The following is an 18,171-nucleotide window of genomic DNA, read 5'->3' on the forward strand; positions in this document are numbered from 1 at the left end:
ATTGCATTGCAATTTTTTTATATTTGGTGTTGTATGATTAGCGTGTTAATAGCGTATTATAAATACAATAACAGGGTTTTTATTTTTAAATTCTGACTATATTTTTAAACAGAAAAATGTAGGCTACATAATTATGAATTTTAAAATTATTTTACAAGACATATTTACAATAATATGTTGTAAATAAATAGAGCAGAGAAAAAAACATTTTATTTTCTGTTTATTTTTTGTTCCAACATTTACTACATGTTTTATAAATAATTTCTTTTATAAATATGGCTTTCTAAAATCTGTCCAATTAAATCAATAAATAATTTGGATTGTATGAAAGTAAATGCATTTAAAAATGGCTATGTGTTTAGAAATTGTGCGCAAATGAAAGGAAACGCTTTCGAAGAAACGTAACGTTAACATTTTTATTTTTAGCGCGTTGCTATTGTTTCAGATTTTATTTGTTATAGATCTCTCAAACACAGATATTTAGGAATAACTAATGTTTAAAGGCTGTATCGTGTATGGAATAAAAAAATAATCCATAAAACCTCCTTCATGTATTTTAAGAAATGTTTAACTATTATCTAAAGCGGTTATATTTTGTGTAGTAATTTTCTTTGTAGCCTATTTATGTAAAACTGTAAATAGATTTATTGTTTAATAATATAACATGTATGATGTTTGACTCGTATTTTGAATGACTAATTAAATAAAAAAGGTGTCCTATTGACAGCTCATACCTAAAATACTTAACTTACATCTACTTTTTTGATTTTTAAATCAACATTTGTCATTTTTTGTCAGCTGTAAATATTTTCTTTGTAGCCTATTTATGTAATATTGTAAATAGAGTTAGTGTATAATAATATAACATGTATGATGAATGTATTTTGAATGACTAGTTAAATAAAAAATATTGACAGCTTATACCTAAAATACTTACATCTACTTTTTTTTTTTTGCATCAGTTTGTTTTAAATCAACATTTGTCATTAATTGTCAGCTGTAAATAGTGTTAATAAATATCAGAAGTTTTGATAAACTATAATAATAATTATCACCATCTTCATCATCAACAGAAGAATGAAAAAAATAAAATAACAATACAAATAAATTGAATTAATCTAAAAAGGAATAATTTGAAAAAATATATTCATTTTCACTTAATTTGACTGTTTGAAACCAAATGTGACTGATTTCCTTTTATTGAGAGCTAATAGTTCCAGCAGAGTTATGATAAAAATATTGGCTCCTCACCTCTGACCAGAATCCTCCGACAGTAGTCGGGATCGACTCCTAAAAGTTTATCGTGTCCATCCTCGCTGGATGAGGTCGGTGTGGATGCCGAAGTCCCCGGTGTGTCGGTAGAGCTCTGCACAGGTGACCGGTTCCCCACTTCCGTCCGGCTTTTCGACTCTCTGCCGCGGTCACGGCACAACGAATTGGATCCACAGTGGTTTCGGTCCTCGGCGATTCCATCGCCCATACTCGTGGCTTGATCAAACATCTAACACTATAACTATGTATATGTGTCCCCTTAGTTTTCTTGAGCTAAAATGAGAGGTGGAATAAATAGTCTAGCGAAGTTCGTTCCTGTCAGAAATTCAGATATTATTCCCCTCCCAAAAAAACAGAACATTAAATCAGAATCCAGCCACACACTCCAGCGACGGAACCGAGTTTCTGCCCAAATATTTTAGCATGTTCCGGCATCGGGCGTCCATGCAGAAGGAGATGTATGCAGAAGGGAAGGAAGGTTGAGGTGGAGGGGCCCCTGTGGGCAAGTGGAAGGACCCTCCTCAGCTATAGGATCGCGCTCAACCCAAAATGCATTCTGCATATATGCGCTGGGTTTCAAGGTCTGTGACCGAGGCACTGGGAGGCGCTTCACTGCTTAACCACGTATAAATAATTCCACACAACAAACATGGATCCGAGCAGCGCAAACTTTCCTTTTCTCCCTCCTTATTTGACTTATATAGTCGATTTACTCGTTGACCACAGTGTGTGTGTTTGTGTCTCTGCGTGAGTGTGTGTGTATCTGCAATGGGCTCTGCAGAAGCTCTGGCGAAAGATCCAGCGGATTTCAGGATTTCTTCTGGAGGAGGGGGGAGGTCATTTTACGTGGGACCAACTCGGGAATATCCTTTAATAATAATAAACGGTCAAATGAAAGCCATTGGGTGTGATTCGAATGTTAGAATTAAGTTGACGTCATGGTTACATGTAATTCCAGAGTAGAACGTGCGTTCTTTTTCCCTTTTACTTTGACTGACAACAGTGACGTCACTTCCGGACTGCGATACATCAATTGATTGGTAAACAGACACTAGTAGGAGCACGAGGTGGTTTAAACGCCCGTAAGCGGTCTGCGAAATATGAATGAAACAATTTATCCGCGTTGTCTTTAGACCTTTGTTTGGCTCGGTAGGTATTATAATGTCAGATTTGATTTGAAATCTCGTTCATTTATTTATTTTAAATTTGCGAAAAGCAGCTGATAATATAGCCTAAAGTTATCACCTCCAACTATTAAAAATGGTGCGATTATTTAGTTTTAATTATTACCTAAATTATAAATCCAGAGGAACACAGGGAGACGCGTCATATTTAAGCAGACATAAAAACACATTTCAATAATCTCTTTAAAGCTTCAACTATTTTATTGCAGGAAAAAAAATATTTTGAAGCATACTTTTTTCATAATCGCGTCAACAATTCGTCGTTTTTACACATGTGAACTCTCTTACAGCTATAACTTGAGCACATTATGTTCATGAAGTAGGCTATAGATTGAATCCACAAGTGTCTTATAAAGGGAAAGGTTTGTAAGATGAATTGTGTACATTATTGTTCAACTCTGAGCGAGAGGTTTATTTGTGTTTACCTCACGGTGCACGAACCGCAGGTGTTCATCTCATCATTGAACCGTTGCCATAATACACAACAACAAAATTAGAATCTTTTATCTGAGTGCGCAATCCCATTACGGAGGCCGCAATGACATAATTGCAGTTTTGCCACTTTGAGCAGTGTTTATCATTCAGCGCCGAAATGGCTCATTATTGAATTCAGCTGCTGAGCACAGATTAAACCGTGAACGTGATGAATGGAGCTGTCAGTCACTCCCTCAAACCAACAGTACAGTCAAGAGAGGTTTAATTGCCTCCACTGCTCTCTGGCCCCTCTGTCTCACACACGGGCCCTTTCCTCGCACACACAAGTGACACAAAACAGCAAATGTACCGTAAACACAGACAAATACCACTCTCGTTACCCGCCTAAACAAATTCATATTTTTATTTAAACACTGGTTTTATTATATGATTTTTAAATAATATTAGATTTATTGAATCTTTTTAAAAGTTATATATATATATATATATATATATATATATATATATATATATATATATATATATATATATATATATATATATATATATATATGTGTGTGTTTGTTTTTTATAATGCCGTTTGTATTTTCTTTTTTATATGTTTGTAATATGCTCATTAATAGATGTATTTTATTTATTTAACGACTGTAGCCTATATCTAACAAAATATTACTAAAAAAATTACTTGAAGATGAGTGCCAGAAATTCAACAATGTAAAAAATGTCTTGCCTTAAATTTTTAAGCTGAATCAAATTAAGCTTATTAACTTATATTATGTTAAACTGACTTAAAACAACTTGCATAACTTATGCAATTATGTTCTATTAATTATGTTCTAACTTAATTTTATGAGTTTAATAAGTCACAATGAATTAAAAAGATATGTTGTCATGACTAGGTGCGTGTATAATGTTTTACAGTAAATGAACATGTTCTTGATTTTTGTAAGAGTACACACAAAGGCGCACACACACATACATACATACATATTTAGTGCCCAACAAATATGAGTATAGATCTCCTTTTAAATTGATATTTATAGTGTGCAATATTGTCTATTTTTGTCGGTTCTAAAGCCATACATTCAAAATTATTATGTTAGGGAAAAATATTAAATAACATTTTTGTAAAGAGAAACAAAAAATATATATAAATTCAGTTGAAATTAGTATTTTTTCAATGCAGTTGCAGTTTATTTTGCTATATTTAATTTGAATTTAAATGTATCTTTCTATTCCTATAAAGATGTTATATATATATATATATATATATATATATATATATATATATATATATATATATATATATATATATATATATATATATAGTTTAATGCATACATATATAGTGCATAATATTTAATGCATATATTCGTTTTTTGTTATTAGTTTTGTATTTTGCTACTGTCTAGTTTTTATATTTATGTAATATTTTTCTTTTTTTATATTTCTGTAATAGGTGTTAGACATACTATGTTCATTAATAAATGTATTTCTATTTATTAATTTAACGATTGCATACCTTCTTAAAGTTACTTGGGCAAAATTTGGATGAGTGTCAAGATGAATGTCAGAAATTCAATAAACATATTCAATATTACTTGTTGATTTTTAAATTGATATTTTTTATAGTGTGCAATATTAAACATGTCTATTAGTACCAAAGCCACATTTGTATCTAATTTAAAATAACTCAAGGTAAAGGTCAGAAATTAGTGCACCAAAATGAATAAGTTAAGGGAAAATATTATATAATATTTTAATTAAGAAAAAAAAATCTAGAAAAAAAATAAAAATAAATTATATATACATATATATATATATATATATATATATATATATATATATATATATGTTGAATTTTGCATTTATTTCCAATGTAGTTGCTATTTGTTTTGCAGTATTTCGTTTAAATTTAAATAAACGACCATGTTTTACTCCATTAACATGTTTGTTTATATATATATATATATATATATATATATATATATATATATATATATATATATATATATATATATATATTTAGTAGGTGTTAGACATACTATGTACATAATACATTTATTGTATTTTATTTTTTTTTATATTAAAGTATTGCTGAAAAGATTACTTGGGCAAAACTTCAGGACGAGTCAGAAATTCAATGATTTTTATAAGAGCACACAAACACACAGTACAGATCTCTCTTTTGGATTAATATTTTCTATAGTGTGCTTGGAGCTATAATCTAACCAAGTAACTTAAGTTAAAGGTCTAAAGATTAGTACACAGATTAATATTAGGCCTATATATTAATTTATTACATTTTAATAAAAAAAATTTTTTTTATTCAATCTATTGTAATAATTAAAGCAATGCACATACATTGCTTCAAATAAAAGCTTAGCAATGCACGTACATTAAAAATCAAGACGTAATAATGAACGTTCACTTGTATGGCTTCTGTTTTATTACAGGACATAATGTTATAAATATTGTCAGTAGATTGTTGGCACTGCATTCGTTTACTTCATTAATCGTTATAAAAAGACAATATCGCCAACATTGAGGAATATCACATTAATGACACAAAGGGGAAATATTTAAACTTCAACAAGCACAATAAAACTTCAGGACAATTTTAAAACATAAACTGAAATCAACAAATGGCGCAGAATCGGTATGAATATCGAAAACATTTATTTGACTATAAACAAAATATAAAATGGCAACAATTAAACAGCCATTTACAAACGAAATACCTGTTTATAATGAAAACACTAGTATAAAAAGTGGCTTTTTAAGGAAACATCTTGTTTTCGTAAACACGTGTAAGTCAAACTTTCCGCTGGCATAGTGCCCAAACTCAATTAATCGCTAAACTGCAATATACTGTTGTTTCAAATCGCGAGTAACTCGAGTTTTGTGTCTGATAATGATAACATGCAACTTTCAAAACAACCCAGCTGGAGAGTCTGCGGAGATGTGACATTGTCATGAGGAAGCTGCCACGTCTCCATAAAACTTTATTATAAGAGTGTTCATTTAGCTTTAAGCAGAGTTTTCTGCTTCAGTCCATCAGTGTCAAATGTCAGAGGGAAACACAAAAGGTAATGACACGCAGGCATAGAGACAATACTCTGCCCTGAGGAGGGAATGACTGACATTCAAAACAAACCTTGACATGCTGTAAAATATGTCGATTTCTCTTTCTCATTAAAGGTCTCGGAGGAATTCTCAATATATTAATCGCCTTTTGTTGCTATAATGGGTGGATATCTTGTATCGCAACTTAAACGAGGCCTCCTCTGACTTCTATTAGAGATTGTATGTGAAGACTTTTTCACAAAATGTGCAGGAATAAATCTGAAGTATGTGACCGCTCCCGACTCCAGAGAACCTCCATTGTGATGATGCATGAAACGACTGATATTTTCTGATATTTATGCCGATGACAGATATTTTCTGTGCTGTAATTTCAAGCAAAGAAAGATGCTTATTCAAACTCTAGCCTCACATATGTAGCCAGAAATTTAGTTTGGTTTGGAGAGCCTCGAATATACTTTATAAACAGTTTCGTTTTAATGTTCCCGCCTCTCGTCAAGATGGCGGGATATTGCACATTGTTAATCAACATGCTTTCTTAACTGCTGTTTCTGATTAAATTATAAAGAATTGTGGCTCAGTGGTTAGCACTGTCGCCTAACAGCAAGAGGGTTGCTGGTTCGAGTCCCGGTTGGGCCAGTTGGCATTTCTGTGTGGAGTTTGCATGTTCTCCTCGTGTAGGCTATAAGTGAATCGAATAAGCTAAATTTGCAGTATATGTGTGTGAAGAAGTGGGTATGGGTGTTTACTAATACTGGGTTGTGGCATAATGCTGGAAGGGCATCTGCTGCGTAAAACAAATATGCTGGATAAGTTGGCGGTTCATTCCACTGTTGCGACCTCTGATAAAATAAAAATGAATGAATGAAATATTTTCAGACAATGCTGCAAGTTTTCATTCATTCATTTTCTTTTCAGCTTAGTCCATTTATTAATCAGGGGTAGCCACAGCATGCCACAGCCACAGCATGAACCGCCAACTTATCCAACATATGTATTACGTACTGAATAACCACTGCGCCACCATGACACCCCTGTTTTTTTTTTTTTTTCTAATAATTTAGTGACTAATTTTTAATAACAGCAACGCAGTGGCACAGTAGTGCTGTCGCCTCACATCAAGAAGGTCGCTGGGTCAAACCTCAGCTCAGTAGGTGTTTCTGTGTGGAGTTTGCATGTTCTCCCACAGTCCAAAGACATGCGGTACAGGAGAATTGGGTAGGCTAAATTGTCCAGAGGGTATGAGTGTGTGGATGTTTCCCAGAGATGGGTTGCGGCTGGAAGGGCATCCGCTGCATAAAAAAAGTGCTGGATAAGTTGGCGGTTCATTCTGCTGTGGCGACCCCGGATTAATAAAGGGACTAAGCCGACAAGAAAATGAACGAATTTCTAATAACTGATTTGTTTTATCTTTGCCATGATGACAACACATAGTATTTGACTAGATGTTTTGCAATATAATATTCAGCTTAAAGTGCAGTTAATTAGGTTAACCCTAGGCAAGTTAGATTAATTAAGCAATTATTTTATCAACATCGAAAAAGATCATTTGACCTTAGCAGTTTTTACATTAAAGAAACTATAAAATTCTGCCAAACTAAAAGAAATGACTTTCTCCAGTAGAAAAATATAATAGGAAATACAGAGAAAACAAACCTCTGCTCTGTTAAACATCACTTTCTATTTGAAAAATAACCTAAATTTCTCAAAAGGACTTATTATATTGTTACTATCTGCATAAATTCATAATTCCACTTGTCAAGATGTATTAAAACTGAAACTGAAATTAATTAATTCCACGGTTTTGATTTGCTGTGCATTGTTTTCTCTGGGATGGAGAGCTAAGTTTTATTATAAAACTGCACAGCAAATCAAATGAAATTGATCAGCTCTCCATCACACAATAAACCAAAGTGCTGTATGAGTTGACATTAATACATCTGTTATATCCATATTTTATTTAATTGCCACAAAACAAGTCATAAATGTAAGATTTCAATCTGAAATTAATACAACCTGAAAGATGAATAATCGGTAACACTTTATTTTGGTGGACCATTTAAGGATTAGTAAACTGTCTGCTTAATACCTGCTGATATACAAACATTTAACTGACTATAAGAAACTTTGCACGTACATGTCAACTTATATTAACCCTATCCTAACCCCAGCCTAACAGTCTGCTTAATCAAATGAGAATTAGCTGGTATGCAACTTAAATTCAACAAACAGACCATAAAAATAAAGTGACCGAATAATCTTTACAGTAATGTGTGGTGTTGTTAATAAGTGGCTGAGATATTTGATCATCTAAAATCTAAGGGTGCAAAAAAAAAAAAAAAATCAAAAAGTTGAGAAACTCACCTTTAAAGTTGTCTAAATCAGTGTTTCTCAACCACGTTCCTGGAGTACCATCAATACTGCATGTTTTGGATGTCTCCTTTCTCTGTCACACCTATTACAGGTCTTTCAGTCTGCTAATGAGCTGATGATCTGAATCAGGTGTGCTCGGTTAAGGAGACATAGAAAATGTGCAGAGGTCCTCCAGGAACGTGGTTGAGAAACACCATTTGTTCATTCATTCATTTTCTTTTCGACTCAGTCCCTTTATTAATCTGGCATCGCCACAGCGGAATGAACCGCCAACCTATCCAGCATATGTTTTACGCAGCGGATGCCCTTTCCAGCTGCAACCCATCACTGAAATCACCCGATCACACACATACACTGTGGCCAATTTAGCTGACCCAATTCAGCTATAGCACGTCCTTGGACTTTGGGAAAACTGGAGCAATATGCAAACTCCACACAGAAATGCCAACTGACCCAGCCGAGGCTCGAACCAGCGGCTTTCTTGCTGTGAGGCGATCAGGTTACCCACCGTGTCCCTGAAACACAAGTCTAAATAAAGTCCTTAGCAATGCACATTATTCACACATTGAGTTTGAATTTATATTTACAGTGAGACATTCAAATATCCTCATGGAACATGAATATAACTTAATACACAAATGATTTTTGACATAAAGGAAAAATCAATCCTTTGACCCATACAATGTATTTTTAGATATGGCTAAAAGTATATCAGTGTAGCATAATAATACTGGTTTTATGCTCCAAGGTCATATTTATAAAGCATTATGAGTATTTTTGTGCATAGATCAATTACAACTAGTGGAGCTGCGCATCAATGGATTTGCTCTTCAGTATTTGGACCTTCTTAATTAAAATTAAAACTAAACCACACCGAACTAAACTGAAAAGTTGATAGACACAGTTTCAGTTTACTAGAAATTCTATGTTAAGCTGCTTTGACACAATCTACATTGTAAAAGTTCTATAGAAATAAATATGAAATGAATTAAATACCGACACCCTAAAACAGTGAATTTGCTGATAGTACACTGACCACTAGTGGCTATTCAGCAATAACAGCCAGGGTTCAACGCTAAGGATTTTTTTCTACTGGGCCAATTGGGCCAGTGGTTGAGATTTTTACTTGCCCTGCCAAAATTTTTATTGGCCCCACCAAAAAGAAAAAAACTTAATAGATTTTTCTTAGCCACATATTTTAAATAATGTCTGTGAATCTAGAATTTAAACATTTTAGTAATGTTAATAGATGTATAATGTGCAAAATTCAAGATTTTATGCAAACCAAAGAGCAGTATGCAAAATGCGCTGGTATTTTATTGCAATTCTAAATTATTTTTATAAAAATGGCTTGCCAAACTGACAACTTGTTCTTTTTCTTGTTCTTTTTTTCCAGTTTCTTAATTTTGTATCCATGTAATTGTCAGCTTATAAAGACTTTAGAAACAGACGTTTTCTTTTAGCCTTATAGTTTGATGTTGTCGCCATGTTGCCTTATTTTTGCTGTACCGGTTGTTACCAGGTTACGGGAAAAAAATTACGTGCAGGGGCCAGTAACAATCCTGTCTACTGTCCCGAGCATCTTTCACGCCGGCCCCGGCCACCGGGCAGTCCTTATTGTTGAGCCCTGCCAGCAATTATTATAAAACAAAAAGATTTTCTGCTAGAGATAAGGCTGACAAGTTTTGACTCTTAAACATGCTTTATGGATTATTTGGAAAGTAAAAAAGTTTGTTTCCATCTAAAAGCAACCGGATACCCTCATTATTTTATTTTTTTATGCATGTGTATTACTTTTACTATTTTTTATATTTTGTTTGCGTTTAATTACTTATTTTATAACATGTATTTATTATTCATTTTATTTGATCATTAATATTTTATTCTTGTAACTGAAAAAAAGAGTAAATAATTCTATTGTAAAATAATATCGTGTATAGATAACAAGAATTAAAGTGTTTTTTCTTTCTTTAAAAAAAAAACAAACAAATATAACAATGTTTTCGAAGTCAACAAAGTGAATTTTATTACTTGAGAATAATAAAAAACCCGACAGATACACCAACATTATTTGCTCTGGGAGAAATTATTTGTAAATACTAAAAAAAGACACATGAAATTTGTCATAAATGCAATTAAAGGGTCAGTTCACCCCAAATAATGTACATTTACTCACAATTAAGTGGTTAAAACCTTAATGAGTTTCTCCTGTTGAACACCTAAAAGAAGATATTTTGAAGAATGCTGAAAACCTGTAACCATTGGGAAGTCAATGATTGCAGGCTTTCAGCATTCTTCAAAATATCTTCTTTAATGTTCAACAAAAGAAACTCAAACGGGGTTTAAGCAAGTGAATGATGAGTAAATGACAATCTTTTGGTGAACTATCCCTTTAAATGGACATTCGGTATACTTGAATAAGGCTGCCAACATTTAGTGTTTAACGGCTCAAAATACACGCTGGCATCAATTCAACTAAGACTGAAGATGATTTCAGGCACTTCGGCTCTGCAAAACAGACCAGGATGAAGGATGAACGAACAGCCCTTAAAAAGTGATGATCTCATTCAAATCTATCAGGGCAGACCAAACGATTTTCCGACGTGATCCGAGTAAATAGGCATCACATCAGTTTCAGTAGATGAATCAAAAACATTCACTCTTTTTAAGCCATGATGCCAACAGAGTGCATGCTGCAACATGTAGGATTGATTTAATGGTCAGCAGCTCCCCCTACTGGCACAAACAACAGGCTGATTCACAGTGAGCACAGACAGGAGCGTAAAAGTGTTCAATCACATCAGATCGGAGCAAGAAAGGTGCAGTAAGACAGACAGGAAAGCATACTATATTTGTCTTTATGTAGAAGAAACATTCAGTCTTAACAGCGGAATTCAATTAGAGCAAAACTCTTTTCAAAGAGACAGTTCGGCCACAAAATGAACATTTACTCGCTGTACTCACCCTCAAGTAGTTTCAAAACGTTTGAGTTTCTGTTGAACACAAAAGAAGATATTTTGAAGAATGCTGAAAACCTGTAACCATTGGCTTCCAGTATAGAAAAAACAGATACTATGAAAGGTAATAGTTACAGGTTTTCAGCATTCTTCAAAATATCTTCTTTTCTGTTCCTTCTATAAAGGTTTAGAACAAGGGTGAGTAAATGATGGATCATTTTTGGGTGAAATGTTCCTTTAAAAAAAAATTGTGGCCATTAAAAAAGTGAGCAAACCCATTGCTTTATAAATATTAGGTACATGAACTGTGTGCATAATTATAAAAATTATATTAAGTCAACTTAACTGTTACAACGGGTTTAATCACCAAGTAAACTTGTCACTTGTAAAGGGGTAGCTCACCCAAATTTTTTAATTCTCTTAATTTTCTTGTGTGGTTTTACACCTTTGAGATGTTTTGAAGAAAGCTGAAAACCTGTAACTATTGGCTTCCAATAGTAGATGAAACAAATTGTACGGAAGTCAATGGTTACAGGTTTTTAGCATTATTCGAAATATCTTCTTTTGTGTTCAACAGAAGAAAAAACTCCCAGGTTTTAAACAAGGGTGAGCAAATGATGAATCCCTTTTTGGGTGAACTATCCCTTTAAAAAGTTTTTAGTTGACTATAGAGTGAGTAAACCTGTTGCTTTATAAATATTAAGTAAATGAACTGTGTGCATGATTATAAAAAAAAAAACTCAACTTAACAGGTACAATGAGTTTAATCACTTTAAGTAAACTTGTCACTTGTAAAGGGGTAGTTCACCCAAAAATGTAAATTCTCATTTAATTTCTTTTGTGGTTTTAAACCTTTGAGTTTCTTCTGTTTGTTAAACACAAAAGATGTTTTGAAGAAAGCTAAAAACCTGTAACCATTGACTTGCAATACTAGATGAAACAAATTCTACGGAAGTCAATGGTTACAGGTTTTCAGCATTCTTCGAAATATCTTCTTTTGTGTTCAACAGAAGAAAAAACTCCCAGGTTTGAAACAAGGTTGAGCAAATGATGAATAAATTTATGGGTTAATTGTCCCTTTAAAAAGTGATTAGTTGACTTTAATTTAAAATGAGTAAACCTGTTGCTTTACAATTATTTAGTAAATGAACTGTGGGCAGAATTATAAAAATTAAATCAACTTAACAGTTCCAAGTTAAAATGGGGTTTTGCATGCAAGTATACTTGTCACCTGTAAAAGGGTAGTTCACCCGAAAATGAAAATTCTCATTAATTTCTTGTGTATTTTTAAACCTTTGAGTTTCTTCCGTTTGTTGAACACAAAAGAAGATAATTTAAAGAAAGTTAAAAACCTGTAACCATTGACTTGTGTTGTAGGAAAAACAACTATGGAAGTCAATGGTTACAGATTTTCAGCATTCTTCAAAATATCTTCTTTTGTGTTCAACATATGAAAGAAACTTATATGTGGTTAAAACAAGGATGAGCAAATGATGAATCATTTTTGGGTGAACTGTCCCTTTAAAATGGTTATTAGTTGCCTTTACTTAAAAAAGTGAGTAAACTTGTTAAATTAAAAATGCTTAGGAAATGAACTGTGTGCATGATTATAAAAATTAAGTCAAGTTAACAGTTCCATGTTACAATGGGTTTAATCACTTTAGGTAAAAGTAATATTGTCACTTTTGAAGGGGTAGTTCACCCAAAAATGAAAATTACCTTATTCATTTTCTCTCATGTGGTTTTAAACCTTTGAGTTTATTTAGTCTGTTGAACACAAAGGAAGATAGTTTGAAGAAAGCTGCAAAAAATGTGAAAGATGTCCACAGTAGAAATAACAAATACAATGGAAGTCGATGGTTACAGGTTTTCAGCATTTTTCAAAATATCTTCTTTTGTGTTCCACAGAAGAAAAAACTTATAAAGGTTTGAAACAAGGTTGAGCAAATGATGGATCATTTTTTGGGTTGATTGTCCCTTTAAAAAGTGATTAGTTGACTTTACTTTAAAGTAAGTTACAATTTAAAGTGAGAAACCTGTTGCTTTACAATTATTTAGTAAATGAACTGTGTGCATGATTATAAAAACTAACTCAACAGTTCCAAGTTAAAATGGGTTTATGTATTCAAGTAAACGTGTCGCTTTTAAAGGGGTAGTTCACCCAAAAATGAAAATTTTCAATTTCTTGTTTGGTTTTAAACCTTTGAGTTTTTTCTGTTTGTTGAACACAAAAGAAGATATTTTGAAGAAAGTTAAAAACTTTTAACCAATGTATTCCATCGTAGGAAAAACAAATACTGAAGTCAATGGTTACAGGTTTTTAGCATTCTTCAAAACCTCTTTTGTGTTCAACATATGAAAAATAAACTATATGTGGTTAAAACAAGGGTGAGCAAATGATGAATCATTTTTGGGTGAACTTTTCCTTTACAAAGTTAGTAGTTGCCTTTACTTTAAAAGAAGTGAGTAACCCTGTTGCTTTATAAATATTTAGTATGAACTGTTTGCATAATTATAAAAAAAAATTAATCTTACCAGTTCCATGTTACAATGGGTTTAATCACTTTAAGTAAACTTGTCACTTTCAAAAGGGAAGTTCACCCAAAAATGAAAGTGACCCTTATTCATTCTCTTTCATGTGGTTTTAAACCTTTGAGTTTCTTTGTTCTGTTGAACACAAAAGAAGACATTGAGAAAACGCTGAAAACCTGTAACCATTGACTTCCATAGCATTTGTTTGATCTACTATTGGAAGTCAATGGTTACAGGTTTTCAGCTTTCAACATATGAAAGAAACTAATAAAGGATTAAAACAAGGGTGAGCAAATGATGAATCTTTTTGGGTGAACTATCTCTTTAAAAAGTTATTTGTTGACTTTACTTTAAAGTTTCTTTGTTCTGTTGAACACAAATGAAGAAATTCTGAAGAATGCTGGTTGCTGGCGTCCATCAATCACCACAGTAGGAAAAAAATACTATTGAAGTCAATGGGCGCCAGCAATCAGCATTCTTCAGAAAATCTTATTTTGTGTTCAACGAAATAAAGAAACTCAAAAAGGTTTTAAACAAGTGAAGGGTGAGTAAATGATGGCAGAATTATCACTTTAAGGTGAACTGTCTCTTTAAGACAATGGGTTTACTCACTATTTTAAGTTACAAATCGCTTTATACAGTACAGCAGGGGTGGCCAACCCTGTTCCTGGAGAGCCACCTTTCTGCTGATTTCAGTTGCTACCCATGTCAACCACACCTGAACCAATTAATTAGGACCTAAAAACCACGTGATAATTACAGGCAGGTGTGTTTGATATGGGTTGCAACTGAAATCTGTAGGAAGGTGGCTCTCCAGGAACAGGGTTGGCCACCCCTGAAGTACAGGCTATTTGATTGTTTTGTTTCCAAACCTGAAATACAAAAAAAAAAAAAAAAAAAAGAAATCACAGAGAGCTACAGTAAACAGATCATTCCTGCATTCTATTGTAACAGTAAGTAAAACCAAGAAAGCACAGTGCCCTTTCCAAACACTGAGCAGAAAGCAGAGACATTGCTGAGCAGCCGGCGACAGACTTCCAGAATCTGGAATATTCCGTCACTGCCAAAACCGGATATGTGGCACGGATTGAGAAGTTTGAAGTGAGTTTCGGGCGATCAGTCGAAGCCTTGCCAGTCGCTTTGCTCCGAGTCGTACTCCAGCTCTGCTCCAATGCACCGCACACCTTCCAGCAGCATCGGAGTCCCGTGATGACGGTCTGATAAACAGAGGGGGGGGAGTGTTTGTAGACATGTTATTATGAAATAGTCTTTTCTGCTGCGCTCCAATCCACTTTTAATAATGCACTCGCAAACTTCCTTGTTCTCCTGGTGGAATCCCCAGCAGCATTTCAAAGTGCGGGAGAGTTACGGTGTGGAGAAGCCCCAAAAAAGAATACCACCCAGACTGCCGCATTTCCACTGTCGGGCCAGTGCGAGCCAGGGATTTTACCGGGCCGAGCCAATCGCCCGGGAGGTTGAGTAGTGAGGCGGAAATCATGTCGCGCTTCCACTGTCTGGCTTGTAGCTTGCAGTGTGTCACGCAAACGTTACTGTACAGCATTACATTATATGTCTATATGGACGGGCCTGTGTGTTCTTATTCATTATATTTGTTCACTCACCGAGCGACTGTTGGCATCGAAATAGAGTGGTCTCGCCACTAACGGAGGGACCCAGCGAAATGAGCGCACCCAACCATAATTAAAAACCACAGAAATTCTCCGTTAATAACTCGGTATGAAGTGTATTTTATAACATCCTCGTTTTGATAGACGCCGTCAAACATTTAGCCCAAATGCTCTGGAGACACCTGAAACATTAATTTTTCCCTATGGGCTATTTGACACTTAATAGGTGATTCCCCTTTATTTAGGCAAGGCAAGTTTATTTATATAGCACATTTCATACACAGTGGCAATTCAAAGTGGTTTACATAAACAAGAATAAAAGAGAGAAGTGTAAGAAAATGAAAACATTAATTTTCAACTAATAATAATAAAAATGAAATAAAAATAAAATAAAAATAAAATAAAATAAATAGATAAAACAGATACAAATGTGTTAAAATATGTTATAAGATAATGAAAAAGAAAAGAAAGACATAATAGTGCGATCTGTCGGACGCAGCACAGTGCTCATTCAGTAAAGGCACAGCTAAACAGATGTGTTTTCAGTCTTGATTTGAATGTGCCTAATGTTGGAGCACATCTGATCATTTCTGGAAGCTGATTCCAGCAGCGGGGGGCATAGTTCCTGAAAGCCGATTCGCCCTGCTTTGACTGAACTCTTAGTGAACTGAGTGAACTTCTAGTTTATATGATCCTAAAGATCTGAGTGATCTGTTAGGTTTGTATTCAGTGAGCATATCTGTGATGTATTGAGCTCCTAGGCCATTTAGTGATTTATAGAGCAGTGATAATACTTTAAACTCTATTCTGAATGTAACTGGGAGCCAGTGATTTAAGGATGTTGCATATTATTCTGTGATCTTAAGTTAAGTGTGGTTTCAGCACATAAGAGCAAGTATAGCCGATATTTTGTTGCGCTCAGCAGCTTTTCACTAATAAAGCTCTTCATTTAAAATCGAATTTTTAAATTTTACCTTGTCATATAAAAACATAAACACTTGTTTGAGGATTTTGTATTTGCAGTTTTCCCCGATGCGTTTGTAAAGCGGCGATGCGCAGGACAGAAAAGAAGGTCGTTTTTGCTTTCACTCACCCAAAAAAATTCTGTTTGCACGATTTGATTAATATCAGCGTATCCAAATACTTTATAAATATATTTTAAACCTTCTCTGGTGTTTATTGTTTTTAGAAAATATCTCAAATCTTTTTTTCAGATTTGTCTTTGTAAAATCAAAGTTATATATGGCTTAAAACAGTTTGGTTTATGTATTGTATATACCTAAATTGTTATAGCTAGCTGTTGTTTGTTTTATATTGGTTTATTAATTTAATGTAATTTTAATATATCCGATATTTGTAATTCTTTAAATTATTTCAATATAGCTCAGGCTATTTATTAAGATATGACACTATTGTTTTGAGCTTTAAAAAATGGGCATGTAATTTGTAAAGTTTTATGTTTTTCTGTGGTATTCAGATTGTGTATTATCTCCAAATTAAATAAAAAAAAAAAGAAACCCAGCCGGTCTCTCACACACATACAGTCATCTAAACGCGCACAAACACACCTTTTAAACTTGACAAAAACTCTTGACAACCTTTACTGTCTGCTGTGTCTTTAATATGGTGTAAAGGTTATTAAGCCTTATTGAAACATCAAGGAGGACGCAGCAAAAAAAAGTCACCTATAAATTAAAAGCTTTATTATTTTATGAAGCCTTAAATTTAAGAGGGAAACATAAGGGCGATCATAAGCAAAATAAAAACGTAGCCTATAAGGTGTTTTATGGAATAGCTCATCTTATACTGACCAGCTATATGTTTTCTTCAACTTATTTATTTATTTGTTTGCCGCATGTACTTGGGTGCGATCGGAAAACTAGTGTAATGACGGCATGCCATCTTTAACAGACTTGGGCAAAGTCCGCCACTCCTTTCACTCCACCCTGAAGCCCCAGTTGGCCCTCTTTGGCCCAAGGTATTGGGTGGGCCGAAAAAGGCCGGCCGCTGGCCCAGAGGAAGCCTCCACTTTGGCCCGATCAGGCCCCGGAAGTGACAGTGGAAACGTGACTAGCCTTGGCTCGCTTGCTTTAGGCGCGATAGTGAAAACGCGGCTGGTGATGGTTTGGGCTGCAATATGGCCGTCCCTAGACCCAATACTTGTGCTAGATGGGCACTGCCAAAGACTATCAAACCATTCTGGAGGACCACGTGGATCCAGTGGTTCAAACATTGTATCCTGAAGGTGGTGCCATGTATCAGGATAATGTACAAATACACAGAGCAGGACTGGTGACAGTCTTTTAATGAACTTGAACATCTCCCATGGCCTGACCCAAGTATCATTGAGCCACTTTGCGGTGTTTTGGAGGAGCAAGTCTGGAAACTTTTCATCCTGAACACTATTCTGCCATAAAAATGGCTCAAAATCCCTCTGGCCTCCGTGCACGACTTGGATCTGTCATTCTCAAGATGAACTGATTCTGAATTGGCTGCAAAAGCAGGCCCAACAACATACTAACGGATTAGTGTAGTCTAAAACCAGGCTTTCAGTTTCATTGTCCAACCTCTGTAGGTGCTGGAGTGGACATATGAAACCCACTCGCTCCCACTCTCAAAATCGAGGGTGTGCCCATTTAAGCTTCCCTTGATGATGGGGAACGCACTTTTAAATGTCATTGGGGGTTCCCCGAGGGAACAAGGGAA

General features: G+C 34.3%; 3 protein-coding genes across 7 annotated transcripts in view; 1 reads left to right on the forward strand and 2 right to left on the reverse strand.

Annotated features, from left to right (window-relative positions):
- The window catches only part of vax2 (ventral anterior homeobox 2), a 41,819-nt gene extending 40,010 nt beyond the window's left edge, over positions 1 to 1,809 (reverse strand). The window contains exon 1 of one of the 2 annotated variants that reach the window (XR_015494611.1): positions 1,252 to 1,809. Coding sequence is in view for 1 of the 2 variants with exons in the window: in NM_194409.1 (NP_919390.1) it covers positions 1,252 to 1,501 (250 nt within the window). In the remaining variant the exon portion in view is untranslated. 2 annotated transcript variants of the gene reach the window in all.
- helz2c (helicase with zinc finger 2c) overlaps positions 1 to 18,171 on the forward strand; it is a 284,230-nt gene that overhangs the window by 137,177 nt on the left and 128,882 nt on the right.
- adisspb (adipose secreted signaling protein b) overlaps positions 10,349 to 18,171 on the reverse strand; it is a 73,993-nt gene continuing 66,170 nt past the window's right edge. The window contains 2 exon segments of the mRNA NM_001436955.1: positions 10,349 to 13,305; positions 13,414 to 15,054. Of these exon segments, the coding sequence (NP_001423884.1) occupies positions 14,954 to 15,054 (101 nt within the window). The 3' untranslated portion in view covers positions 10,349 to 13,305; positions 13,414 to 14,953.

The sequence above is a fragment of the Danio rerio genome, chromosome 7 (assembly GCF_052040795.2).
Source record: "Danio rerio strain M-AB ecotype USA chromosome 7, GRCz13ab, whole genome shotgun sequence".
Lineage (NCBI taxonomy): Eukaryota > Metazoa > Chordata > Actinopteri > Cypriniformes > Danionidae > Danio > Danio rerio.